General features: G+C 52.4%; 1 protein-coding gene across 3 annotated transcripts; it reads left to right on the plus strand.

Annotated features, from left to right (window-relative positions):
• Window positions 1–3069: 3069 nt before the first annotated feature.
• LMBR1L (limb development membrane protein 1 like) lies at window positions 3070–16562 on the plus strand. Of its 3 annotated transcripts, none has more exons than XM_055128953.1 (17): window positions 3070–3439; window positions 6034–6118; window positions 7443–7476; window positions 8705–8772; window positions 8912–9015; window positions 9855–9981; window positions 10450–10518; window positions 10623–10687; window positions 10989–11061; window positions 11145–11228; window positions 11319–11395; window positions 12410–12487; window positions 12586–12659; window positions 13027–13117; window positions 13216–13282; window positions 15681–15842; window positions 15972–16562. In XM_055128953.1, exons 1-17 carry the CDS (start codon window positions 3368–3370, stop codon window positions 16037–16039), a joined length of 1398 nt encoding a protein of 465 aa, XP_054984928.1. In that variant the 5' UTR covers window positions 3070–3367; the 3' UTR covers window positions 16040–16562. The 3 variants fall into 3 exon arrangements, with proteins under 3 accessions (XP_054984928.1, XP_004616771.2, XP_054984929.1); XM_004616714.3 differs by having other exon boundaries at window positions 3072–3439; window positions 8633–8772; XM_055128954.1 differs by lacking the exon at window positions 6034–6118 and having other exon boundaries at window positions 3318–3439; window positions 8633–8772.
• The last annotated feature ends 597 nt before the right edge of the window (window positions 16563–17159 follow it).

Consider the following 17159-nt stretch of genomic DNA (forward strand, 5'->3'; position numbering starts at 1 on the left):
CGAACCCAGGGCTTATTGTGTGCAAGGCAAGCACTCTACCCACTGTACTATCACTCAGGCCTCTCCTTTTTATGTTATTTTTTGTTTTGTTATTTTCATTTCTTACAGTCCAGTAGCAATCCACTGTCTATATGTACCTTAGTTTTTGGGGAGATTCATAATTTTTTTGTGCCACACCCAGTGATTCTCAGGCGTTTTTTCTGGCTCTATTCAGGGGTCATTTCTGGTGGGCTCAGGGGACCACAAGGGGTGCCAGAGATCAAACCCGGTCAGCCTTGTGCAAGACAAATACCCTACGAGGTATACTAGTCTGGCCCCTACCATTTCTTTTAACTTTCCTTGCAAATCTTTATTTGAATATGACTAAAATGAACTAAATAAAATATAGTATGTGTAGAACAGCTCAAATTCTTCCATTGTATAACCTCTAAAGGCATTTTAGGCTTTGCTTTTTTTTTTTTTTTTTTTTGCTGTTTGGGTCACACCCGGTGATGCACAGGGGTTACTCCTGGCTCTGCACTCAGAAATTACTCCTGGCGGTGCTCAGGGGACCATATGGGATGCTGGGAATTGAACCTGGGTTGACCGTGTGCAAGGCAAATGCCCTACCCGCTGTGCTATTGCTCCAGCCCCTAGGCTTATTTTTTTTTTCTTTTTGGGTCACACCCAGTGATGCTCAGGGGTTACTCCTGGCTTTGCACTCAGGAATTACTCCTGGCGGTGCTTGGGGGACCATATGGGATGCCGGGGACAAACCCGGGTCGGCCGCGTGCAAGACAAACGCCCTATCCTCTGTGCTATTGCTCCAGCCCCTAGGCTTATTTTTAAGATGGGTAAATTTTTCTTTTTTGGTCTGTTTGCTTATGGGCCACACCCAGCTTACTCTTTTTTTGAGGGGGGGGGCATTTTGGGTCACACCTGGTGGTTCTCAGGGTTACTCCTGTCTCTCCACTCAGGAATGACTCCTGGCAGTGCTCAGGGGACCATATGGGATGCCAGCTTTCTAACCCAGGTCAACTGCATGTAAGGCAAATGCCCTCCCCACTGTACTCTGGTCAGGACTTCCTCTTGGCTCTGAGCTTAGGGATCACTCCTGGAAGATTGGGTAGAGGACCCTATGTGATGCCAGGGATTGAACCTGGTTGGCAGACATGCAAGACAAGCGCCTTGCCCGTTGCAGTATCTCTCTGGCCTCAGTGGATGATTTGCTGTTTTTAGTTCATGACTTGTGGTGTTCTGGCCTTACTTCTGGCAGTGCTCAGGGGATCGTATGAGGTGTCAGGGTTTGAATCATGGTAGGGTGTGTGCAAGGCAAGTGCCTTAATTCTTGTACTATTTCTCTGGCCCCAAGATGAGTAAATTCTTTTAGGGTGTGTGTGGTATGTATCTGAGATAAACCCACACATTCAAAGCATGTGCTTTACAGCTGTTACATCTTGGATAAAAAACATGTTTTTTTTGTTTTTGGACCACAACCAGTGGAGCTTGGGCAGGCCCTGGGTTACTCCCTTGGGTACTGTGCAGTTTGGATCCAACCAGGGACTTTTGCATGCAAGACATGTGCTCTAATCCTTTGAGTGATCACCCTGGCCAAAGGCAGATGAATATTTAAGTAAAAATGATTTGTTTTTGATTTTGGGCCACAACCAGTGGTGTGAAGGGGTTTTTTTCTAGTTTGTGTTCAGGATCATTTCTGGTAGGCTTGAAGGACCATATGGGGTGCCAGGGATAACCCCAGGAAATGCCCTGCCCTACTCACTGTACTATTGTTCTGGCCCCAAGACCAGGTCTTTTTTAAGGGGCTGGTCCAATTACTATCTGAACAAGAATCAGAAACCAGAATTAAGCAATTGAATTCTGTACCCTTGTAGTTCCTCTAGGGCAAATTATTCCTGTTTCTTGTTTGCAATATGCAGTTGAAACTTGGCAAATAAAAAGTTTATACTTGTGTGTGTGTATATATATATATATATATATATATGTATATATATGTAAAAACCCAGTAGCTTGAGTTTTTGCTCTGCACCAAGGACAGAAAGGAGAGCTGTGGGAGGTGGCTTGGGACTATTTAGTGAATTTTAGGAATAAAAACAAAAGGTCAGGCTCTTGCCTGGGACACAGTCTTCAGTAGGCAAAACTGTTCGCAAAATTTAACTGTTATTTTATGGGCCACACCCAGCAATGCTCAGGGGTTACTCCTGCACTCCTGGTGGTGCTTGGGAGATCATATGTGCTTGCCAGGGGTCGAACCTGAGTCAACCACATATACAAAGCAAACGCCCTACCCATTATGCTATCACTCTGGCCCCAGAATGCAGCCTTTTAAGTTTACCTTAACAGCTTTTTCCAGCGTAGAGCAGTTACTCCATAAAGATGGGAATTCCTCAGACAGTACTTATACCAATGTGACTTGCATCCCTTCATGGTGTGACCTTGGGCATGCCAGCTTTCAGCATTTTCTAATTCCTAAAATGCTAAACACTTCCTCTGAAGGGCTGTTGCCGTGCTAAAAACGACACTGTAAAGTGAATGGCACACAGGTGATCAGCTGCTTGGTTGAACTCCGCTCATCAATGGTCCCCATGTAGACATTTCTCAAAACCTTTCAAACGGTATTTCTGTCGTTCTGGATCCAATTTTCCTAAGTATTTGCTCTAGCATGTTCTAGGGCGTCTACAGGAGTGACAGTGAAAATTGGCGGCAGAGCCCCTGAAACTCCGCAGCACAAACGCTTTTAGAAAATGTTACTAAGGTCTTGGGTTACTGGGTAGCAGTACCACGGGGCTCTCTTAGCGGGCTGGCCTGGTTCAAACAGCTCGACTAACCTGGTCCAAGGTAGAAACCAAGAATCCCAGTGCCGCACAGCGGGAGACGGGAGACACAGCACGGGTTTTGAATGGGCACCCTTAGGCCCTACGTCCCGCCTCCCCCCGCACGCAAGTCTATCAGCGCTCCTCCAGCTGTGAGTGGCCAGCCTCCGAGCCAATGAGCTCGCCTTCCCGGAAGCCACCCGCCCCCGTCTCGAGTCGTCACTCGGTCTCCCGTAGGACTCAAGTGCGGCCCGCGCTTCTCCCGAGCGCGTCGGGCGTTTGCGGGAAGCGTGACGAAGACCCGCCTTAAAAGGGGAGGGAGCCGCGAGGGGCCGGAACTCTTTGAAAGAGAAGCGCAGCGGTGCCCGCCCCTTTAAGGGCGGGGCGTCCCGGCGCCTGAATCCGAGCCCCAGATTTCCCCGAGTTTCCGTCGCAGGCTGAGAGGACCGGCTCTGCGGCGGGGTCCGGGTGCTCGGCGGCGGCGGCCCCCCCCCGCCCCCCCGCTCGTCCCCCCCCGGGCCCGGAGACACCCCCGCCTCAGTCATGCTGAGCAGAGTATGGAAGCAGCTGACTACGAAGTGCTATCCGTGCGAGAGCAGCTATTCCACGAGAGGGTCCGCGAGTGCATTGTGAGTGCGGGACGGGCGGGAGGGGAGCCAGGGGGCTGTGCCGGCGGGGGCGCCCCCGGAGCCGGGGGCCGGCCCGACCCGACCCGGGCCGCCGCGCCGCGCCGCCTGGCGAGCCCGGAGGTGCAGTCAGCTGGGAGCTGCGTGGTAAACAAAGCCGGCGGGCTCCGGCCCTCCGCGCCCCCGCCCGCGGTCTGGGCGCGGGGCTGCTGGGGACGAGGAGGGAGTCCGACTGGGGCGGCTCTGGCGGGGAATGGCTGATCTGCAGCCCCCTCCCCCCGAACCTCTCCCCCAAAAAACAGCCGGTGTCTGGTTCAGGGGAGACGGCAGACGCGGAGCAAGATGCCAGGAAACGCTGGGTACTGGGCAGGTGTGAAGGTGCAGGGCCTCCTGCCCGGTGCTTCTAAAGTGTAGCTGGGATCCACCGAAACTTTTCTTTTCTCCCTCTTTGTGTTGTTGTTAGAAACCCCCCAAGCCCAGGCTCTTGCTCCCCATTCCGCCCCACACACACATGCTGTCCCCTAGAGTAACAGCTGAAGGTGGCGCCCAGCAGTGGACTCCAGGCTCCTGGAAGAGGGGCCGCCCAGGGGGGCGCAGGCTCGCTCTGGATTCTCCCCCGGAGCTCGGGGTTCCCCAGAGACTGCGTGGGCAAGGAGCGCGTCGGGAGAGTGGGTGTTGTGGGCAAGGGCCCTGCCCTTCCCTTTTCTCAGTTTTCTGCTCTCTGGTGTGTCCCGGATCACCTCAGATAGGAGGAGGGTAAGATGAGCCTGGACCTCACCGGGCCTGTCCTCAGGACTGAAATGGAGCAAGCATGTCAACCCCCGTGTGGACATCCAGGTCTGTGTCCGGCAAACCTTCTTTGTGTGCTCCTTAGTGGACAGCCTCACTCGGCAGGGGCGGGCCTGGACACCCTCCTGAGCAAACTGGAAGGTGTGAGGCCTTGGACACAGGCCTGCCGGTGTTGTGGTCTGTGCTTTAGTTTCATTACTTAAGGATGCCCATGCTAGCCAGAGGCAGTCTGAAGGTTGTTGCCTCCCCCACCTGACTCTCATCCCCAGATTAGAATAACCCAGCCTCTGCTGGAGCTGCGTGGAACTCCTTTCTGACCTTTTGACCACCCCCACCCCCCTCCACATCTTACTGGCTATTACGCAAGTCCAGGACAGAACAGTAGGCTGTAAAAAACCTTCCTTACAATCTACTTTGCTTCCCGAATGTCAAAAGTTACAAGTTTGTTCCAGGCCCATGGCTTTTCTGCATCTCCACGACTCCTGTCCTTGTGTACATGACTGTACACAGATTCTGTGGGTTCAGCTCTTCTTTGGACCCATGAGACTGATCCTTCCACTTTGGCCTCCTGCAGACTTGCAAATGCAGTAACATCTCAAGACAGTGTGGCCCTGATTGCGGAGCTAAACTGATAGTGCACTGCCTCTGCCACCCCCAACCCTCCCCAGTTAGGGACGCATGTGCAGTAACCTGACCAGTCCAGGGCATGGGACAGGCCCTTAGAGACCTGGAGTTATGGATCAGTTCTAGTTGGAGACCAGGGGTTCACAGTCTTTATTTATTATACAAATATATATACTGCTGGAGGGGCTCTGGGTACCAGAGTTTCGACCCAGCTTGGCCTCATGTAATGCAAGTGCCCAGCCCTCTGCACTGTTGCTTCTGCCCATTTATTTATGTTTTGGGTCCATAACATAAAGTTATGTTACTAGAGTGATCCCTACTTAATTTTCTCAATTAGTTTGGATTGCGGGGCGGGGGAGTTGAAAGGAGGAAATATGCCAGGACAGTGCAGACATTGCCTTTCCTTCAAACCTTTTCTTTCCAATAGTGCGCTGGGAATACATTGCCCCTGGTTCTGTGACCAGCTGTTTGGGCGGATGTCCATGCATCTGTGAGTCCCTCTGCTTACTTAGCAAAGAGGATTCAGCTACAGCTGCTTCCTTAGGCCAGCCTTCCAAGGACTCGACATTGTGCTGTTTTCCTAATGTGTGGGACAGCCTCATGGCTGGTGCTTCTTGGAGGTCCCTGAATTTCTTTTTTTTCTTTTTTTTTTTTTTTTTTTGCTTTTTTTTTTTTGAGGGGGGGTCACACCTGGCGATGCTCAGGGGTTACTCCTGGCTCTGCACTCAGGAATTATCCCTGGCCGTGCTCAGGGGACCATAGGGGATGCTGGGATTTGAACCCGGGTCGGCCATGTGCAAGGCAAACGCCCTACCCACTGTGCTATCTCTCCAGCCCCTAGGTCCCTGAATTTCTCATTTTTCTTTCCCCCTTGGTTTTGGAGCCATAACTGGTAGTGCTCAGGGCTTACTCCTGGCCTCTTCACTCAGGGATCAATCCTGGTAGGGCTAGGGAGACCATATGGGGCACCAGAGATTAAACCCAGGTGCAAGGTAAGAGTCCTAGCAACCGTGCTACCGCTCCAGCCCAGTCCATGAGTTTCTGACTAAAAGAAAGAAAAAGGAAAAGAGATGGGCTCTGTGGAAGTAGAAAGTCTTGTCGGGGAAATGACCATCTGGAATAACACCAGGCTGTGGAACGTGCTGGGGTCAGAGCTTCTCACCCCCGCTTACACTGTGCCACAGATCTCAGCGCTTCTGTTTGCCACACTCTACATCCTCTGCCACATCGCCCTGACCCGCTTCAAGAAGCCTGCTGAGTTCACCACAGGTACCTGGGACTTCCCTCCCTTCTGCCTGTCCTTTGCCACTGTTCCTGTTGCCATGGGGCAAGCCTCGGGAGAATGCGCCTGGGTGCCTGCAGGGGAAGGGAAGGTTGCGCTTCTGGAGTCTTTGTCTTTCTCCTGCACAGGCCGGGGCAGGTGGCACAGAGAAAAGTCCAGATGCAATATCAAATAATGGCAATTTGGGCTGGAGTTATAGTATAGTGGGTAGGGCAGTTGCCTTGCACACGGCCAAACCCAGGTTTGATCCCCAGCATCCCATATGGTCCCCCGAGCACCACCAGGAGGAATTCCTGAGTGCATGAGCCAGGAGTAACCCCTGTGCTTCTGGGTATGACCCAAAAAGCAAAAAACAAAACAGAACAATCAAATAATGGCAATTGATGACTCTCAGTTTCATCCACAAAAGGGGCCTACGGACCTACTGCTCCGTGGTCTGTGTGTAGACCAAATCAGATGAGACCGTGAACATGAAGTCCTCTGGGCAGTGGCAGGTGAATGCTGCCCTGGACAGAAGCTCTCCTTTCCCACCTGATTGTTCCCCACACGCAGAACTGATGCTCCTCTGACCGCCTGTGACGGTGATCCTTGTCTTTCCAGGGTACCTGAGAGTGCTCACACTGAGGCTCTCCTTTCTTTTTTTTTTTCTCTTTTTTGGGTCACACCTGGCGATGCACAGAGGTTACTCCTGGCTCATGCACTCAGGAATTACTCCTGGCGGTGCTCAGGGGACCATATGGGATGCTGGGAATTGAACCCAGGTCAGCCACGTGCAAGGCAAACACCCTACCCACTGTGCTATCGCTCCAGCCCTGAGGCTTTCCTTTCTGTGGGCTCTGTGTGGCTGAGGGACACATGTCCTCCAGTTCCTAGGTACAGCCTGCCCAGATCCTGCCCTAATCTCCCCAGAGCTCCATGGCCCCCCACCCCCAAGGACAGCTCCTCTGTGTAATTGCCCTGGGGACTTCCTTCACGATCATTCCCCTGCTTTGTTCCCTTCACTGCACCCAGCCACTGATGAAACCAGCCTCGCAGACCAATTGTCTTGACATTTTCATCTTACAAAGAGGAACCTGTGATGGAGAGATTGAGGGGAGTGTGGTATTTCTGGCCCATACTCTCCCTCTGGGGCCAGCTTTCCTGAGGGTTTCATAGTGCTAGCTCTCCCAGAACCTCCCATCCATCCCTTCTGACTCTGGGCCCTTCTTTTGGGGGCAAGGAGTGGGCAAGAGGGCACCCTGCATCCCAGATGGCTCTCCGAGCCACCCACTGATGTCCTGTCTCTTCCCCATGCCTTTATGTCTTTTGTAGTGGATGATGAAGATGCCACTGTCAACAAGATTGCGTAAGTGTCGCTGCCTGAGCACCTGGCATCAGTAACCTTTAGAAATTGGGATCCAGGGAGGACCCTGGAGCTTGGGGAAGAGTGGAAGTTGCACAGTGAAGAGAGAGTTTCCGCTTTAACGCCATTTCTGGCTTCCGGCTTTATACCATCCTGGCAACGCTTGGAGAAGCTGTTCTTCCTGTCCCCCTGGTTAGGCCAGGAGCTTTTAGGAACCTCATGGCCAGGAAGTGTCGGCTGGGCCTGAGTCACTGGAAATGACTCTAGCGTGGCTTCACTTCCTGTAGCCATTGGGCATGGAGTGGGGGCAGTTCTAAGAGAAAACAGCGGGTGAGGGGGGCGGGAAAGGTGGAACTCCCACGGGTGGGTGTGCCTGGCTCTGAGAGATGGCCCTTACTCCAGGATGCTATTATTTACTAGAACATAAAGAGAAATATGAAGATGATCCCTTTGGGTCAGTAGTTTTTATTGATCATTGGTTGTTTTTTTTTGTGTTTTTATTTTTTTTGCACGGGGGGGGGGGGGAGGTTTGGGTTTTGTTTTGGGATCATGCCCTGCAGACTTCAAGTCTTCAGGGGCCAGTCCTGCGCTTTGTGGCGGTGGGGAAGGGGACTGCTCCTCTGCTCAGGGGCCATGTGGCGCTGGCAATCAAACCCAGGTCAAAGCATGCTTGACATGTACTCAGCCCACTTAGGTGTCTCTGCCGTTCAGGTGCGCTCTTTGAAGCTGAAACAACCCAGGACACAGGCCTTGACTGTGAAGCCATGTCTCGGTGCTCCTGCTTTCCTGATTTGCCTTTGTGTAGAGCCACATGGGGTGAATCTGGCTCAAAGGAGGCCAGCTCAGAAATGCACATCCCTGAACAGAAAAGCCAGGCCCCTTAGCTTTGGCACCATGCCTGATGCACCCCGCAGGCATGTGTGAGGACCAGATTCTTGGGGACGGTGGATGGTGGCTTGGCAGGTGACTAGGCTCACTTGAATGCCCAGGGTGTGCCTCTGCCGCGGGAGGTGAGGGTGTGGAGTGGGGAGCACTGGAAGGCAGCGGCTGGTCACTGCTAGAGCTGGCCCTGGGAGAAGACTCAGGTCCACTGGGGCTAGCTGCTGTCCTGGGCCTGGGGGCGGGGGGCGGTGTATCTAGCCCTGACTCTCTCATTCAGGCTCGAGCTCTGTACTTTCACCCTGGCAGTGGCCCTGGGGGCCGTCCTGCTCCTGCCCTTCTCCATCATCAGCAATGAGGTGTTGCTCTCCCTGCCGAGGAACTACTACATCCAGTGGCTCAATGGCTCCCTCATCCACGGTGTGTGATTTCAGACTGTAACCTGGGGTGGGGGCAGGTGATACAGTCTTGTCTCCTGCTCCTCCCCTTCTCCCCACCACAGGATCAGACCTGGGGTGGGTAACCCCTTTACTGACCACCTCTGCTCTGTTCACTCTAGGCCTCTGGAACCTTGTTTTTCTCTTCTCCAATTTGTCCCTCATCTTCCTTATGCCCTTTGCATACTTCTTCACCGAGTCCGAAGGCTTTGCTGGCTCCAGGAAGGTAAGTCAGGATCTGTCTGTCCACTCACCCAGGCAGGAAGTTGAATTCCATTCCAAAGATTCAACTGAAAAAAATTATTTTTAAATTTTGTAGTGTTTTGGCTACTTGGCATTGTTGGGAGCTGCCCATACTGTGCTTCCTGTAGTGCTTGGGGGACCATGTAGTGCCAGGGCTTGAACCCGGGCCCCAGGCACACAGCATGGACTACTGCACGTGAGCTGTCTTCCCAGCCAATGACTGAAAAAAAAAATTTTTTTTCCCGCTTTTTGGGTCACACCTGGCAATATTCAGGGGTTACTCCTGGCTCTGCACTCAGGAATTACTCCTGGCAGTGCTCAGGGGACCATATGGGATGCTGGGGATCGACCCCGGATTGGCCGTGTGCAAGGCAAATGCTCTACCCACTGTGTTATCGCTCCAGCCCCTGAAATTTTTTCATGAGATTATCAGCAGAGATTTAGTCAGTTCAGAGGACCAGCATGGAGTGTGAGGTGTGAGTGAAAACAGGAAGTCATTACTGCCTCTGTGCCTGTGGTACAAAGGGATTGTATAGTTCTTGGAATCCACTAGATAGTAAACTGGGGAATGGCAGCCACTGGCAGTGAAGGGCACAGGCTCAGGGCAGCCTCCCAGCACAGCACAGGATGATGACGGGATCTGGGGAGAGGGGCTGCAGGTGAGGACTGGAGGCTGGCAGGAGAGGGTCGTGACTTAGCAGAATAAGAGGTAAACACCGTTTCCTGTTTCCTAAAGCTTCCTCTGACTCCCGCAGCCAGGCTGCCAGGCCTCTGATGTTACACCCACCCCCCCCACCAACTCTGGCTTCCTTCCTCCTGTAGGGGGTCCTGGGCCGAGTCTACGAGACTGTGGTGATGCTGATGCTTCTTACGCTGCTGGTGCTGGGCATGGTGTGGGTGGCATCAGCCATTGTGGACAACAACAAGGCCAGCAGGGAGTCACTCTATGGTGAGATTTCCTGCCATCTCCCCGCCTTCCAGGCTCAGCAGCCTTCGCTTGACTTGGGGCCCCTGGCTGGGACTGCTATATCCCTCTAAGGTGGAGAAGATTAAAACTCTGTCTCTTAAACTGAAGTTTCAAGTGCTGGAGTACAAGTCACCCCAACCTGCTGACATGTTCCGTTGGGCCTAAGCAGTGACTCAGAGTTCTGTAAGCCAGCAGGTTAAAGGGGGAGTGCCTGTTAATGTCCAGGTTTCTGGCTTTGCTCAGCTGGGGTGAGGGCTGTGCACACTTAGTTAGGGCTTGGATCTCCGCCTGCTAGCGTTCCAGCTCTGTTGTCTGGCCTCCGCCAGCCCTCACATGCCTGACACCTGCAGATTTTTGCATCCAGTTCTTGCCTAGTGTCTGACACTATTCATCCCACAGTTAAGAGGGAAGAGAGGCTGCTGATAAAAGGCTCCCTTTTTCGCCCCTTAGACTTCTGGGAGTATTACCTCCCCTACCTCTATTCCTGCATCTCCTTCCTGGGGGTCCTGCTGCTCCTGGGTAAGTGCTCAGGGTCTGGGGGGTGGAATGGAGAAGATCCTGGGGCCACCTCGGCCAGGGTGGGAGAAGAGGGAAAGGTCGGTGACTGATTCCTGTTCCCACAGTGTGTACTCCACTAGGCCTTGCCCGCATGTTCTCCGTCACCGGGAAGCTGCTGGTCAAGCCCCGGGTATGTCCTCCTTGCCCTTTTCCCTGTGAGGACAGCCTCCTGCAAAGTAGACCCACGTGATCTGCGACCCTAAAGTGACTTAGAGTACACCTTATAGGTGTCACAGCCTTGGCTGCCCGATACCCTTCACACCCTTCACACGGAACCCATCATCAGGCAGACCATTGGGCAGTTAGAGGGGTTGGATTATGTTCCTGCCAGTGTGATGATGAAGGGTTAGGGGCCCTGCGGAGGATTAAGGTAGTGCAGGAGGCTGTGGGGGGTGAGGAGCCTCTGATAGCTGCCTTGACCCTGCCCCAAGCTGTTGGAAGACCTGGAGGAACAGCTCTACTGCTCAGCCTTTGAAGAGGCAGCCTTGACCCGCAGAATTTGCAGTAAGTTACTGGCCTGCCCAGAGTGGACAAGGGGGTGGCATGGGCTGAGCAGGACTGCGGGCAGCGCCGTCTTTCTGTCCTAGATCCCACCTCGTGCTGGCTGCATTTGGATATGGAGCTGCTGCACAGACAGGTCCTGGCTCTGCAGACTCAGAGGGTGCTGCTTGGTAGGTAATGGGTACGGGTTAGCACCCCTGGGGATCCCCTGGGAGGGTTCCCTGGTACAGACCCCTGTCACAGCTTGCATCCCTGTGCAGAGAAGCGACGGAAGGCTTCAGCCTGGCAGCGGAACCTGGGCTACCCGTTGGCCATGCTGTGCTTGCTGGGACTGACGGTGGGTATTCTTGCCTTGCATATTTCTGGTCTTCATAGGGCAGAGGGGTGAGCTGCAGGGGCCTGGTATTCAGTAATAGTCGTTGCCTCACTGAGTGCCTTCTTTATGAATGGTGCACTCCTCATTTTCTAGATTAATAGAGACATTTAGGAATCTGCCCAAAGCCACATGGGGCCACTAAGTAATTCAGCAGGTTCGCTTGGTGACAATGTTAAAATTCACTTCCTAGCTCCATTTGCCTAGATTTTAGCCTTGGGAATGAATCTTACTAATCTGAAGGCACCTTTGACTCTGTGGGCTTTTTGGTCCACACCAGGCAGTGCTCAGGGGTTACTCCTGGCTCTGCACTCAGCATTTACTCGTGGTGGGGCTCAGGGGATTATACGGGCTGCCTGGGGTCAAACCTAGGTTGGCCACATGCAAGGTAAGCACCCTACCCCTGTACTATCTCTAGCTCCTGGGATTTTCTTTTCCATGTGGTGCCAGGATTGGACCTAGGCTGCCCTGTGGAGGGCACACATCCTACTCAGTGTCCTCTGGCCTTCCAACTGGACTCCCACAGCCCTCCCACCGCTGAGCAGTGCAATGTAGTTCACAAGCTCCCAGAGGCACTTTGTTGTTAGTTTCAGGCGTGAGGAGATCACACGCAGCGTATTCCAAATGGAAAACCTTGGACCAGTGTGTCTGCTGCTAACATTTAACTCAGGATACTATCATGGGGGGCTGGAGAGATAGCACAGCGGGTAGGGCGTTTGCCTTGCACGCAGCCGACCCGGGTTCAAATCCCAGCATCCCATATGGTCCCCTGAGCACGGCCAGGGGTAATTCCTGAGTGCAGAGCCAGGAGTAACCCCTGTGCATCGCCAGGTGTGACCCAAAAAGAAAAAAAAAAAAAAAAAAAAAAAAAAAAAAGGATACTATCATGGGCCTGGGAGCACAGTGTGTGTGTGCGTGTGCGTGTGTGAATGTGTATGTGCGTGCGCGCGCATGTGCCATCCATATTGCCTCTTGCAGGGCTTGTCAGTGCTTATTGTCGCCATTCACATCCTGGAACTGCTCATCGATGAGGCTGCCATGCCCCGGGGCATGCAGGTATGGATGGGGCTATCCTCCTGTGGGGCAAAGGCTGGAATGAGAGTTGGGGGTGCTGCTGGTGGGATTCCCTACAGTGACCCTGCTCCATCCCTCAGGGTGCCTCCCTGGGCCAGGTGTCCTTCTCCAAGCTGGGCTCCTTTGGTGCCGTCATTCAGGTTGTACTTATCTTGTATCCTTCTAAACACCACAATTGCCTGTTTATCGAACTCATGCTCCTGGGCAGAGCTTTGGAGTGATGGAGGGAGTGATGGGGAAGTGGGTTTTGGGTTCATAAAGAAGGAAAAGTCTCAGGGCCAGAGCAATGGTACAGTAGATAAAACGCTTGCCTTGCGTGTGCGTGTACCCAACTGGATTCAATCCCCGACGTCCCCTGTGGTCCTCTAAGCTCTGCCAGGAGTAACACCTGAGTACTGCAGGTGTGGCCCTAAAACAAAAGACTTGATTTGAATGGAGGGTTGGGGAAGAGAGTTCCATTCTCCTTTGCAATGAGATGTTCACCCTTGCAAACAAGCCAGTTCTTCCCTAACCACTGGCAGTTACCTAATGGTTTCTTCAGTCGTGGGATTCTACAGCTCTCCACTGTTCCGGTGCCTGCGGCCCAGATGGCACGACACAGCCATGACGCAGGTATGGGAAGGAATAGAGGAGGCCTTCCAGGTGTGCCGTGATCACCGTCGATGCTGTATTTCTGCCCCCTCACCTTCCCTTTCCTCATTCCCACACAGATCATTGGGAACTGTGTCTGTCTCCTGGTCCTAAGCTCAGCACTTCCTGTCTTCTCTCGAACCTTGGGTAGGTAGCAAGAGGAGGTAACGGAATTGGTTTTGTTTTGTTTTGAGTACCTATTGTTGTTACAAGCAGACACTGGCTTTTGATAGAGACTCTATCTAATTTCCACAGCAAAGTAGTATCCCTGTTATATAGATGGAGAAATTGAGGTTCTGTAAAATTCCTGTGCTAAGCTAGAGCAGTGATACTTCAAAAAGCATGCTTTTTCCATTTGCTCCATTCTACATATCCCACAGTTATGTTCATTTTTTGGATGAAGAAACATCACTTTTCCCCAAATCTTCCATCGAGGTAGACTACCTAATAAACAGTATTCTCTTTTTTGTTTCAGTTTCCTTTTTCCTCTTTTCTGTCCATATTTCAGTCTCAACCAGAGCCTCGCCCATGCAAGGATCTACCACTGAGCTATATGCCCTACTTAAATATTCTCACTTTGTTATTTTCTGTTGGGGTTTGGGGCCACACCCAGAGCTGCTCAGGACTACTCTTGGCTCCTTCCTGACAGTACTTGGGGGATCCCCACGGAATAGGGGATCAAATTAGGATCAGCCACGTGCAAACAAGTGCTTTATCCCTGTGCTATCTCTCCTGCCCTCCCAAACATTCTCATATTAAGAATAAGTAACAAGGGTCCAGAGAGATGGTAAATCAGATAAAAAGTGCTTGCTTGCCATGCATGAAATCAAGCACTGGTACCCCATATGGTAACCCAAGCACCACCAGGAGTGATCCCTGAGCACAGAGCCAGGAGTACTCTGCACAGCCAGGTATGGCCCTAAAAACACAAAAATAAATAAAGATAAATAATAAGTCTGGGAGATAACTCAGTAGTCTGGAGTACATGCTTTGCATGCTGGAGGCCCCAGTTTGTTTCATTTATTTACTGGGTTTTTGGCCACATCCAGTGGTTCTCAGGGTTTACTCCTGGCTGTGCACTTGGGGGTCTCTCCTGCCGGGCTCACAGAATCATACACACCCACTTTGAAACCATACTTTGGAACCAGTGGTGCTCAGTGCTCAAGGAATAATCCTGGTGATGCTGGGGACCATATATGGCACCAGGGATTCAAACTGGAGTCATTGGAACACAGTGCACTATTGTTAACACTTTTCCACCCCCAGGAATTTTGTTTTAGTTCTGTGCCAAACCCCCACTGCCTCCCTGCCCCATCACTGTGACCAGGAATATATATATATTTTTTTTATTTGCTTTTTGGGTCACACCCGACACAGGGGTTACTCCTGGCTCTGCGCTCAGGAATTACTCCTGGAGGTTCTCAGGGAAACCATATGAGATGCACCAGGTCAGCCGTGTGCAAGGCAAACGCCCTACCCACTGTGCTATCCTCCAGCCCCCAGAATTTTTTTTTTAAGGGGGTGGAGGACCAGGGAGGTGACTTAATGGCCTGGAATGCATACAGGAGCCTGGATTTCATCTCCAGTACCACATAGTCTCTGAGCACCACAGTGGGGAATGGTCAAAAAACAGAAAAGAAAAAAAAAGGAGCTAGAGAGCCCCAGAATTTTTATTATTATGATTAAGGATTCGGTAAATGTTCCAATAGTGACTAGTACATACATTGTTGACTGTTTTTTGGGGGCACCCCATCCAGCAGTACTCTGGAGCTTCTCTTAACCCTGTGCTGATGATGCTCTCACTGCTGTTCAGGATCAAGCTTAGCAGATGCAAGGGCAAGAGCCTTTATACCCCGTACCATGGTAGGTGGGCACCTGCTGGGGATCTAACCCATTTGGGCCATGTGCAAGGCAAGCACCCTGCCTGCTGTACTCTCTCCCCAGCGCTTGTTTTTTTTTTTTTTTTTTTTTTTTGGTTTTTTGGGTCACACCCGGCGATGCACAGGGGTTACTCCTGGCTCATGCACTCAGGAATTACTCCTGGTGGTGCTCGGGGACCATATGGGATGCTGGGATTTGAACCCGGGTCGGCCACGTGCAAGGCAAACGCCCTACCCGCTGTGCTATTGCTCCAGCCCCTCTCCCCAGCACTTGTAAGTGGAATTTGTATAAGCCCCAAATCTGATCAGAATTAGAGTTCTTTACTTCCACACTTTTCTGTTTACTGAAACAGTTGGTAGCCAGCTTAGTGGTCCATCCAAGGAACAAGGAACAGATCCAAGGAGTTTTCTGGAATACCAGGAGTCAGGGAGGCCTCCTTGGAGGTAGAAGATGAGATGGAATGAAAGTTGGAGCTAGCCTCGCTGACAACTTCGAGGCGCAGCCACTGAACTGGGAAAGCAGAATTAATGAATGCAGAGAGCAACCTCTATACTGCAACCACACTGCAGTACCCAGAGAAGCCACGGGGAGGCAGCAGACGGCTTGGCTCCATGGTGGGAAGGGGCTGGCGAGCCCATCCCTCATCCTGACCTTTGTGCTTCAGGGCTCACTCGCTTCGACCTTCTGGGAGACTTTGGCCGCTTCAACTGGCTGGGCAATTTCTACATCGTGTTCCTCTACAACGCAGCCTTCGCGAGCCTCACCACTCTCTGTCTGGTGAAAACCTTCACCGCGGCTGTGCGGGCAGAGCTGATCAGGGCCTTTGGTAAGGGGGAGTGGGGGCTCTGAGATGGTGGTTGTGAAACGGGACCCTCCGACAGGGAAGATGGCACCCTCTCAGCTCTGTAGGGTGCTGACCTAGGCCCAGCCTTGACCACCTGCTTCTCTTCTCCAGGGCTCGACAGACTGCCGTTGCCTGTCTCTGGTTTTCCCCGGGCATCCAGGAAGACCCAGCACCAGTGATCTCCAGCTGGGGGTGGGAGGGAGAAAACTGGACACTGCCATCTGCCGCTCAGACCCAGAGGGCACCCGGGGGTGGGTAGCCCTCGGGACTTGGAATCTGAGAGGGTGGGTGGCAGGGGAGCTGGGCCATCTGCACTGTTGCATAATCTGAGCCAGAGTTTGGGACCAGGGCCCCCTCTTGTCCAGACTCGATTGTAGGCCTAAACTTGGGGTGACTCTGGATAACTGGGTCTGGCCATCGGTCCCAAATCCGTTTACACATCAATCTGCCTCACTGCTGTTCGGGCTGTGCCCACTAGCCATGTTTACATGATTTGATGTGCAATAGGGTGGGTGGGGGCAGGGGAGAGACTGAGCCTGAGGCTGACCCGGGAGGCCGATTGTCTCCTTGGCCTCTAGCTCAGCTAAGCCTTAAGCACTGTGTCACCCTGGAGGTGCTTTGGACCCCCTGTGAGACAGGGCGGAGGGAGGGAGAGGCCTTGACCATCAGCAATAAAGTTGATCCCAGGGTTTGGTTTGGTTTTGTAAAGGGCCTGTCTGTATCTTTTTGAACACCCTTGCTCCCACCAGTTCTGAGTGTCAACAGAAATATGGGGTTCTGGAGGCTGGAGTGATAGCATAGTGGGTAGGGCGTTTGCCTTGCACTCGGCCAACCTGGGTTCAATTCCCAGCATCCCATATGGTTCCCCGAGCACTGCCAGGAGTAATTCCTGAGTGTAGAGCCAGGAGTAACCCCTAAGCATTGCCAGGTGTGACACAAAAAACAAAAAAAAAGAAATAGGGGTTCTGGGACCAGAGTGACAGTACAGTGCTTAGGGCACGATCGGGGCTGCATATAAGGCACAGTTTGACCCCTGGCACCCATATGGTTCCCTAGCACTGCCATGAGTAAGAGCACTACTAGGTGTTCTCCCCCTTAAAAAAAAGAATTAGGGCTTCTGCTTACTATCTTCCCTTCTCTCTCCATCATCATTCTTAGTGACCTCTGAGGACGTGAGTTGGTGTTAGACAGTGGATGGTCTGCCACCATTAGCTTCCTCAAAGTTGATCAGTATCCGTGTACCCAAAGTTTTGCTTCTACATCTTGATTGTTGTGGTAGATGACCATGAGTGTGTATGG

Source organism: Sorex araneus, chromosome 2 (genome assembly GCF_027595985.1).
Source record: "Sorex araneus isolate mSorAra2 chromosome 2, mSorAra2.pri, whole genome shotgun sequence".
Classification (NCBI taxonomy): Eukaryota; Metazoa; Chordata; class Mammalia; order Eulipotyphla; family Soricidae; genus Sorex; species Sorex araneus.

Bases quoted from the DNA above. Each gene is read 5' to 3' on its own strand.
- LMBR1L (XM_004616714.3), top strand. From the start codon at position 3,368: ATGGAAGCAGCTGACTACGAAGTGCTATCCGTGCGAGAGCAGCTATTC. The intron at 9,016-9,854 runs GTAAGTCAGGAT...TTCCTCCTGTAG, and splicing joins GCTTTGCTGGCTCCAGGAAG to GGGGTCCTGGGCCGAGTCTA. The intron at 15,843-15,971 runs GTAAGGGGGAGT...TCTCTTCTCCAG, and splicing joins AGAGCTGATCAGGGCCTTTG to GGCTCGACAGACTGCCGTTG.